The sequence below is a fragment of the Mus pahari genome, chromosome 5 (assembly GCF_900095145.1).
Source record: "Mus pahari chromosome 5, PAHARI_EIJ_v1.1, whole genome shotgun sequence".
In the NCBI taxonomy this organism is placed as follows: domain Eukaryota; kingdom Metazoa; phylum Chordata; class Mammalia; order Rodentia; family Muridae; genus Mus; species Mus pahari.
Window position 1 is genome coordinate 144,421,710 of NC_034594.1, and position 10,518 is coordinate 144,432,227.

General features: G+C 40.7%; 1 protein-coding gene across 1 annotated transcript in view; it reads left to right on the forward strand.

Annotated features, from left to right (window-relative positions):
- Positions 1-1,798: 1,798 nt before the first annotated feature.
- LOC115064028 (SLAM family member 5-like) overlaps positions 1,799-10,518 on the forward strand; it is a 35,210-nt gene continuing 26,490 nt past the window's right edge. Inside the window, 2 exon segments of the mRNA XM_029538705.1 lie at positions 1,799-1,861; positions 2,636-2,759. Of these exon segments, the coding sequence (XP_029394565.1) occupies positions 2,714-2,759 (46 nt within the window). The 5' untranslated portion in view covers positions 1,799-1,861; positions 2,636-2,713.

The window sequence follows — 10,518 nt, forward strand, 5'->3', positions numbered from 1 at the left end:
AAAAAAAAATTAAAAATAAAATAATTTTTAAAAAATAGTTTTTACCATCTCCTGGTATCTTCTTTAATTCCTTCTGTGTATTGCAAACTCCAATACCCCATCTTTGGTATGTATTGAGTGTTTTGACTGTGATATAACATGGAGGAAACATTTCTTCTATTCATGCCTGTTTGGCGTTCTGTGTACCTTTTGTACTATTTCCCTAAATGTGGAACTATTTTCACTATGGTTGTGTGGAAAATATTTTTTATACATTTGGGATGCAATTCAACTTCTTCTACTCCATAATTCATAAATTTGCTCTTTCCATGTTGTCAGAAGAATAACACACATTTTACACAGTTATTTATTAATCCAGTCACTGTCTTTGACCTACTATGTTCCTTACTATGTCACCGATCCCTGTTACTTTCTCCTCATGATGCATTTAGTTGTGGAGGCATTACACTGCACATTTAATTTTCTTAAGCTTTTCATTTTCAGCACCAATTCAGTTTGATTTTTATTTCCTATTTCTATCTCTTTATTTAATTCCACTTTCATATCTAACAATTAGCTTCCTATATCATTAAGATTTTATTCATGTCTGCTGTTATTTCTTTAAGCGGGCCTTCATACCTTTGAACATGTCAAGGAAATGAGAACATATTCGTAATCACTCTATTGAAGTTTATTTCTAAGTCACTTCAAATAAGAGTCACTACTTGCGGGAGTGTGTAGTTTAAGGAAGAGACAGGTTCTGTTTCTTTTTGTTTTATAGGTATGGTTATTTGCATGTATGTCGGTGCACCACATGTGTGCAGTGCCTTCTGAGGTCAGAAGAGAGAGTTTGATCACCTGAAATGAGAGTTACAGACAGTTGTAGGTGCTGGAAATCAAAACCAGGTCCTCTGGAAGTGGGAACAGTGCTAACCACTGAGCCATCTCTCCAACACAAGTTATTTTAGTTTGTGTTTGTGTGTGTCTGTGTGTGTGTGTCTGTGCCTGTCTGTGTGTCTCTGGGTGTGTGTATCTGTGTCTGGGTGTGTGTCTGGGTCTGTGTGTGTGTCTGTGTCTGTGTGTCTCTATGTGTGTGTGTGTGTGTCTGTCTGTGTGTGGTGTGTGTGTCTCTGTGTTTCTGTCTGTCTGTGTGTCTCTGTGTGTATGTCTGTGTGTGTGTCTGTGTATGTGTGTGTCTGTCTATGTATGTCTGTGTCTATATGTCTGTGTTTGTGTCTCTGTGTGTCTGTGTGTGTGTGTGGTGTCTCTGTGTATGTCTGTGTCTGTGTGTCTCTGTGTGTGTCTGTGTCTGTGTGTGTGTCTGTGTATTTGTGTGTCTGTGTGTGTTTGTCCGTCTGTATGTGTGTGTTTGTCTGTGTGTGTGTATCTGTGTGTGTGTCTGTGTGTATCTGTCTGTGTGTCTGACTGTATGTCTGTGTGTCTCTGTGTGTGTGTGTCTCTGTGTGTGTGTGTGTCTGTGTGTGTCTGTGTGTCTGTAATATGTGATTTTACCGTGGAGCTCTCAGCTCAGGTGTCAAGGTCAGTTTCCCTTGACTCAATTTTCTTGTTTCGTTGAGTGTTTGCAGTGTTCCAGAGGGTTGTGGTANAGCCGAGCTGCCATTTCTCTCTGTGCTTAGAGTACTAAGCTCTGTCTCTCTAGTCCTCCTCTGAGGGCAGGGTACCATCTTCAGCAACAGTCACTACCAGGAATCGGCCCATTTACTGCTGGATGGCTTGTGGCGTCTCTCATGTTCCTTTTCTGGTTCCTACAAACCCGTCTCAGTGCTTGGAGTTCCTCTGTGACTGACCACTCCTTCCTGTTCTCTCTAATGGTGAACACCTTTCTGGACCAGCTCTGGGTTGGAATCTGATTTCTGCTCTGGTAAGGTCTCCTCTGGATCTAGTTTGGCTCTGGCTCTGACTTCAGATCCATCTTTGGCTTTCTATCTGGAAATGTGTGTCTGCCTTGTGGAATCTGACGTACCTGTACTGGGAGTTCAGAGTGGGTCTTGGTGTGCTCAGCTTAGCTGGTCTTGTCTCACTAAGGGCTTCGTGCAGTTCAGTTGCAGAGATAATTGGTGCTGATTTGTGAGTGGGAGACTTAACTAGGTGACGGTGGGTCAGAGGGAGGGACACAGCAATCTCCGGCATCGCAGGTGCTGACTTTATGGGACCAGAGGGCAGGAGGCAAAGGATGCAAGCATGGAGACGCTGAACTCAAAGAATATGGCTTATTCTTGTGACTCAAAATACAATCAAGCCTTTGCCTAAAATTACTAATTCATTCTGCATATTTTCTCAGCTATATTGTCAATTCCTTTCAGAAATCTCCCCAACTCACCCTAGCCTGGAGGACATGCCTCCACCCTCAGAGGCCCTGCCTTTCTTCCTGCTGCAGCATATATCACCATTTACTGAAATTTCCTGTGTAATTATCAATCCCTCTATAGAGGATATAAACTCCACAAAGGGAAATCAGCCAGTTACTTTATAGCTACTGATCGACATCCATGATATGTCTGGCACATAGTAGGCACTTAATACATGTTTGTTGGATAATTAATAATTAACAGGCACTGTTGTTGTACAATGGAAAACACTAGTAAGTAGGTTAAGAAGTAACACATCTTAATCAGCTCACACTTCCTCCCTGCAGCTCCGGAAACACCACACTGAAGTGAAAGCAGCTACCACGCGAGTTCTTTTTCCTCAGAAGACTGGGGTCTGACTGGACATGGCCCAGCGCCATCTGTGGATCTGCTTCCTTTGCCTGCAAACCTGTGAGTTCTGAACTTTGCTAGGATTCAAGTCCTATTATGTCATAACTTTTTAGAAAATACACACGGGAGGGCAGGGACGTGTCCCTTGGATCAAGTTTCAGCAGAACTTCCTGGGCTTTCTGTTCATATTGTACTCAACCTACTGAACTGGAGTGAGAACTTAAGACCCAAGCAATGTGCTTCATCGCATTAAGCCTGTCATCTTTCACTTGCTGTCCTCTTTCCTAGCTATGCCCCGACTCCTGGTCTCTCCTCTTCCTCTTGCCCTTTGGGTGGCTGCACTGTTTATTTGGTTAAGTTTTTGGTTTCCAGCATCATTTCAGTTTGATTTTCCTTTTGTATTTCCATCTGTTTATTCTCTCGTCTTAACTGGTGTTATCTGCCTATGTCTGGGACATAGTAGGCACTTAATAAATATTTATTAGCTAGTTAATTAATTAAGTAATGCTCTCACTGGAGTCACATTATGTAAAACACTAGCAAGTAGGCTATGAACCAACAGTTCATTTTCATTTCTTTGACCCCATTTGTTGAAAATAGAAGTTTTTCATACCATATGTCCTGGTTACAGTTTCCCCTCCCTAAACTCCTCCCAGTGCCTCTCCACCTCCCCTTCCGTCTAGATCCACTCCCTTTCTGTCCCTCATTAGAAAAGAACCGGCTTCTAAATAACAACAACAACAACAACAAAAAAAAAACGTCAAAATAAAATATAATATGATGAAACAAAACCATCACACTGAGGCCGGACAATACAGTCCAACTAAAAAGCCCAAGAGCAGGCACAAGACACACTCATTCACATGATCAGGAGTCCCAAAAAACACTAAGCTAAAACCAAGTGCAGAACCTCGTGGGTCCTGTGCTTGCTGTTTCAACCTGAGTTCATATAAGCCCTGATTATTTGACTCAGAGGGCCTGGTTCCCTCCACCACTTCTGGCTCTTATACTCTTTCTGCCTCCTATTCTGTGGGGTCCCCTGAGCTTTGATGGACTCTCTCCATATAATGTCTGGCTGTGGGTCTCTATCTGTTCCTGTCTGCTACAGCAGAAAGCCTCTCTGATGATGACTGGAAATGTCACTGATCTATGAGTATAGCAGAATATCAGCAGAAGTCATTTTTTTGATACTTTTTGTTTGTTTGTTTTAAGACCAGTAGTGTTTGGTTTTACCCCGGGTCTCTGGGCTGTCTAGTCTCTGGATAACCAAAGCAGTATCAGGTATGGGTTCCATCTCATAAATCAGGGCTTAATTAAGTCAAATGAGACATTGGTTGGTTACAGCCACAAGTTCTGGGCTACTGTCGTCTTAGCAGATCTTGCATGCAGGACAGACTCTACCTCAAAGGTTTTGTGGTTGGGTTGGTGTTTAGTTTCTCTTTTGGAAAGCTTCCCACACCAGAGACACTGGAACACAGGGGTAAATGGTCCATGTAGGCACCAACCCAACTTCTCCGTGTTAAATGAGCTGTGTGGGTGTTGTCCTCAGCAATGGGGTCCCACTGTCAGTTTGTTGAGAGCGACCCATAGTCTTAGCAACAGCTTAGGTCATTTGGGGATTTCCACGAGACTCTCTTGGCCAACAACTCAATGAAGTGCAACCCAACCTTGGTAGTGGAAACTTCCTTTGGTGACAAGAGATGGACAGATGGGGCTCTATCTCCCCAATCATTAAAGGACCTCATTAGAATTGTTTTCACATTTTTAGGAGAATTTCCACTGCACTGGGTTTCCATGTCATCCATAAATGCCCCTCAATCCCANGTGATTCTCCCTACATTCTCTCCTTCAACCCTATCTCCCCATCTGTTCCTCCCCTCATGTTCCCGTTCCCTCCTGTCCTCAGTCCATCCATGATATTTATTCTATTACCCCTTCCAGGGATATCCATGGGTCTCCCTTTTCCTTCCTCTATTCCTAACCCCTATGGGCCTATGGAATGTAGGTTGGTAAACCTGTATTTAATGGCTAACATCCACATATAAGTGAATATGTATCATACTTACCTTTCTGGGTTTGGGTTACCTCACCTAGGATGATTTTTTTTCCATCCATTTGCCTGAAAATTTCATTATGTCAATTTTTTAAAGAGCTAAGTAATATTTCATTGTGTGAATGCACCATAGAGTCTTTACTCATTCTTCTGTGAAGAGATGTCTAGATTGTTCCTAGTTTGGGGCTATAATGAACAGAGCAATCAATGAACATGGTTAAGAACGTGTGCCTGCAGTCATATGACACATCTTTTGGGTATGTGCCCAAGAGTGGCATAGGTGGGTCTTGGGGTAGACTGAGTCTCAACTTTCTGGGGAATGGCTATGTCAATATACATAGTGACTTACAAATTTGCACTCCCACCAGCAACGAATGAGTGTTTCCCTTAATCCACATCTTTGCCAAAATGAGTTGTTACTTGTGTTATTGATCTTAGCCAATCTGACAGGATATGAAATAAAATCTCAAAATAATTTTGGTTTGCATTTCCCTGATGGCTAAGGATGCTGAACATGTCTCTAAGTATTTCTCAGCCACTTGCATTTTCTCTATTGAGAATTCTCTGTTTAGATCTGTACCTCTATTTTTAAATTGGGTTATTTAGATTCTTGATATCTAGCTTCTTGAGTTCTTTACGTATTTTAGATATTAGTCCTCTATCAAATGTAGAGTTGGTAAAATCATCTTTTCCCATTCTGTAGGTTGCCATTTTGTCCAAATGACAGTGTGCTCTGCCTTACAGAAGCTTTTCAGTTTCAAGAAGTTCCATTTATTGTCGTTCTTTCTGCCTGCACCTCAGTGTTCTGATCAAGAATTCTTCTCCTGTGTCAATGAGTACAAGAGTGTGCCCCAACTTTCTCTCTTATCAGTTTTTATGTTAAAGTCTTTGATCCACTTGCATTTGAGTTTTATTTATTAACAAAAGTATGGATGTCTTTGTATTCTTTTACACGTAGACTTCTATTTGTTGAAGACGCTGTTTTCCAATGTGTGTTTCTGGCTTCTTTATTGTTAAAAAGAAGTATCCATAGGCCTGCGGATTTATGTCTGGGTTTCCTTTCAACTCCACTGACCAATTTGTCTGTTTTTATGTCATTACCATGCTAATTGTTTTTACTATAGCTTTGTAATATTTCGTGAAATCAGCAATGGTGAGACCTCCAGCAATTTTTTTTTGTTGTTCAAAATTCTATAGCTATTCTGGGGTTTTATTTCCATATGAAATTGAGAATTGTCCTTTCAAGATCTTTGAAGAATTGTTTTGAATTTTTAATGAGGACTGAATTGACTTTGTTGAATGCTTTAGATAGGATTCTCTCTCTCTCTTTCTTTCTCTCTCTCTCTCTCTCTCTCTCTCTCTCTCTCTCTCTCTCTCTCTCTCTCTCCAATGTTAATCCTACTGATCTATGAGCATAGAAGATCTTTCCATCTTCTGATATTTGCTTCTATTTCTTTCTTGAAAGACAAAGTTTTTATTTTACAAGTCTTTCACTTGCTTAGTTAGAGTTAACACAAGATATTTTATATAATTTGAGCCTACTGTGAAAGGTGTTGTTTCCCAGATTTTTTTTTCCTTAGCTCATTTGTAGTTTGCATATAGGTTGGCTATGATTTTTATGAGTTAATTATGTATCTGGCTACAACAGTGAAAGTATTTATCAGTTGTAGAATTTTTCAGGTCAAATTTTTAGGGTCACTTATGAATGCTACCATGTCATCTGTAGATAATGATACTTTGACTTCTTTCTTATCAATTTTTAGCCCCTTCATCTCCTTCAGTAACTTGTTGCTTAGGTATAGAGAGAGTGGACAAGCTTGCCTAGTTCCTGATTTTAGTGGAATTGGTTTGAGTTTCTCTCCACTTAATTTGATGGTGGCTATGGGCTTGTTGGAAAACTGCCTTTTTTAATGTTCATGTCTGTCTCTTGTATCTTTAATCTCTCCAGGACTTTTTTCATGAAGCCTTTTATGAATGGCTTTCCCTGCATCTAATGAGATGATCATATGGTTTTGTTTCATTCACTTTTTTATATGGTACACTACATGTATTGATTTATATATAGAGAGAGAGAACCATTTCTTCATTTCTTGGATGCAGCGGAAGGGTAGATCCTGTTTTCACATTCATTCTATTAGCCCGTGTGTTTTTATGGGGAGAAGTGAGATCAGTGATATTGAGATATGTCAGCAATCAATGATTGTTGATTCCTGTTATTTTGTTTTTGTTATTGGCATTCTTGGTGGTGGTGGAACGTGTGTGTGTGTGTGTGTGTGTGTGTGTGTGTCCAAATATAGTAAGTTTTTGAAAAAATATTAGCCTAGTGTAGTGGTATACACCTTCAGTCCTTTTACTTGGGAGGCAGAGACAGAGGAACTCCAGACCATTCTGGTCTACAGAGGGAGTTCCAGGCCAGCCCTCCATACGTAGTGAGAGCATGTCTCAAAACCATGTATATTAGCTACTTCTATTGCTGTGTTTTACACTTGTGTTTCGTGTTTATTGGGAAGGGTCCTGGCTCTGTTGTACAGAGATCCTAGGCAGGACTTTGTTGTTTGTGTAATAGTCCAAGTGAGATAAACAGGCAGAAACATGGTGGCAGTTTGAGTTTGAGTACAGGGTGTTAGGGTTCTAAAAGGAAACCAGGGATGAGATACTCATTTTGTCAGGGATCCTCAAAATGATAAACGGGGACTTTTCCCAAAGAAGTCAGAAGTACTCATAGCCCTAAGTGTACCCATGTTTCCCCTCTTAAGGATCATTACAGATACTTCCCAAGGGTACAATGTGCTCTAGATTCTCCTGCTGCCATCCCTGGTGGAGTGGCCCCTTCTATGCAGTGCTGAACATGGAGTTCCATACTGCTTTTCTACCCCTCCCAAGCATCAGAGCAGCGGAACAGTGGGTTGAGGAGAACTGTATGTAGAACTCTCTCTATTTCCCTGAACTCACTGATACCAGGGAAGTTGGAGACAATGAACTCATGACTTCTTTGTGCTGGAAAAGCTTTTTCAAAACCAAGACTTACAGTCTTATGATCTGATTCAACTATCTCGTGGTTTTGTGAACTCTGACTGCCTTCAGTGTGCCCTAGGGCCAGTTAGTTTCCAGGGTTACAAGACAGAGAAGTCTACCACATTGCTTCTTGCTTGTTCTTTCTACAAGTCTTTCCTGTATTCTTCTGATTATTTTCTTTTATTCCTCCCATTCCTGCATCTATCTAGTCAACCTTTGTCCGTTGATCTTTTCTCCTGTCTCCCACCAATAACAGCAAGAATTAACCACATATGAAGCAATCACTATTTGTCTGACATAATTCTAAGTCCTCCACATCAATTATTACTTTGTTTCATCCCATGATGCTCTATAAGATGAATAGAATTAAAAAACACATTTTCAGATGAAAACATTGATACATAGACATTCAGATGTCAAGTGAGTTTTGTTTTATTCATACTTAAAGTATATGCTAATATAAAAAAAAAACACTAATAAAGCTACACCACACCTCTGTAGAGTGTTGTAGAGTGTTGTAGGTTTCTAAAACACAAAACAAAACAAAACAAGTATGACCCAGGAGTTTCTATAATGGATGGAGAGTGACATAGGATTTCTGCTGCCCAGCCCCTTCCTTCCTTCCTTGTTGCTCTCAAAACTCTCTTGGCCTCTTTTGACTAATTATAACTCTTCTTTCAGTGTTGCATACTAAAGCTATCTCTGTTAATCCTTCCAGATCTCAGATACAGAGGGAGCTTCTAACCACACTGTTAATTATGGGATGGAGAAAAAAAAAAAAAAAAAAAGTCGTTCAGCTACTGCCCCATCTCCCCCAAAATGAACAAGAACAAGAAATACTTATTTAAAGACTCATGAAGAAACAAAGGGTAGCAGTGGGTGTTAAGCAACAGTTCAACCCTCCCTACTTCCTCTCTCTCTCTCTCTCTCTCTGTTACATCCTCCTCCCACCCCCACCCTGCCTCACTCTGATATACAAACACTTCTTTATTTCCTTCAAGTGGTCTATAGTATTATTTTAGCTCCTTCAACAATGTTTGTTTGTTTGGGGCATGTGTGTGCACCTGCATTAGGAGGTCAGAGGTCAACAGTCAATGTCTTCCTTAATTGTTCTCCACCTTATTTTTTTAAGACAGGTTCTCTCATTGAACCTGGAGTTCTCTGACTCAGCTAGGTTGGCTGGCCAATGAGATTTCAGGAATCTGCCTGTCTCTTCCCCACCCCAAGCCTCCCATGATGCTGGAAATATAGATGTGGACTAGAGATCTGAATTCAGGTCATGATGCTTACAAAGCAATTACGTGACACACTGAGTCATCCTCCAGCCTTGTCCTCAATTTGTACTTAAGAAACAATTTATGCCAGCCCACAGGTATTGGATTATTTAGTCATGAGGTCAGTCTTATCACCAGAGTTACTGCAAAGTTGAGGAACCCATTGCCTTAGCTCTTGTCATTCAGTCATGCATGGCTTGTCCTTGTGATTGTATGTAGTTTGAACTCATGTGAGTATTGCTTATATGAGGACCTTTCTTAAAGCTCAGAATAAAAATTATCTGAGACCCTGAACGAAGTTAGCTGTTGTATGAGGCTTTAGTCTGCCTCATTTTGAGGCTCTTGTTCTCCTAGGCCCCACTGCCTCTAGAGCAGTGACAGTCAGGATAACTCTTTTTGATGGGACAATGTTGGTGACTAGTCCTACATAAGGTAAAGGAGTGTGGAGAATCTGGTGAGCAAAGAGAAGAGAGCACACAGGTGCTCTGAGGTGAAGTGCCCATGGCCTATATGGCATTCAGAGGAAGAGAAAGAATGAGAAGACAATGACTGAGGTTTAATCTGGTGGGACACGGATGATGGTGACCTCTGTGACAGGAGACTGTGTAGCTTGATAAGCCCCAGGGAGATGGTATATGTTCTTCATAGACTATAAGAAGAGCCACAAGAAATATTCCTCTATCCAGTTAGAGACTTCCTAACCCATCAGGTTCTCGAATCCAGGTGATTTCCTGACATCTTCCTATGTGTGTATCCTTTTAAATTCTCTTTTCTAACCATCTCTGTTGTCTGCTCCCAATAGCAGCTTTTGGCAAGTACTTATTCATGGAATGTGTATTTGTAAAGTCCACCTATAGACACACAATATATTGTCTGATAAAACACAGGTCACCATCTGATACATGGAATGATCTGTTGCTCCACAAGTACTCCAGCTTAACGAAAAAAGGATGAAGGCTGCCTCTTACAGAGCGTCTGTCCACTCCTCCATCCATATTAATGACATCCTGTGATCTCTGCTCCAAATTCCCTCTTCCTCAGAACTTACAAAAGATCACTGCAAACAGACTTTACCATGAGTTGTAGTTTGAATATGGCATATCTGTTCCAACCCATAAATTTCATATGATAAAATCTTAGTTTTGACCTAATGGCCTTTGGGAAGTGATCCATTACAATGGTTCTAACTTCACCAGTGGGTTAATCTTTTGATATATACAAAATTGGATGACCTTATTAGGAAGTGATATAAAGAGTGATTAGAGATGCACGTCTACTCCACATAAAACCAGAGACACTGAAATTGATAGAGGAGAAAGTGGGGAAAAGCCTCGAAGATATGGGCACAGGGAAAAATTTCTCAACAGAACACCAATGGCTTATGCTATAAAATCAAGAATTGACAAATGGGACCTCATAAAATTGCAAAGCTTCTGTAAGGCAAAAGACACTGTCAACAAGATAAAAAGGCCACCAA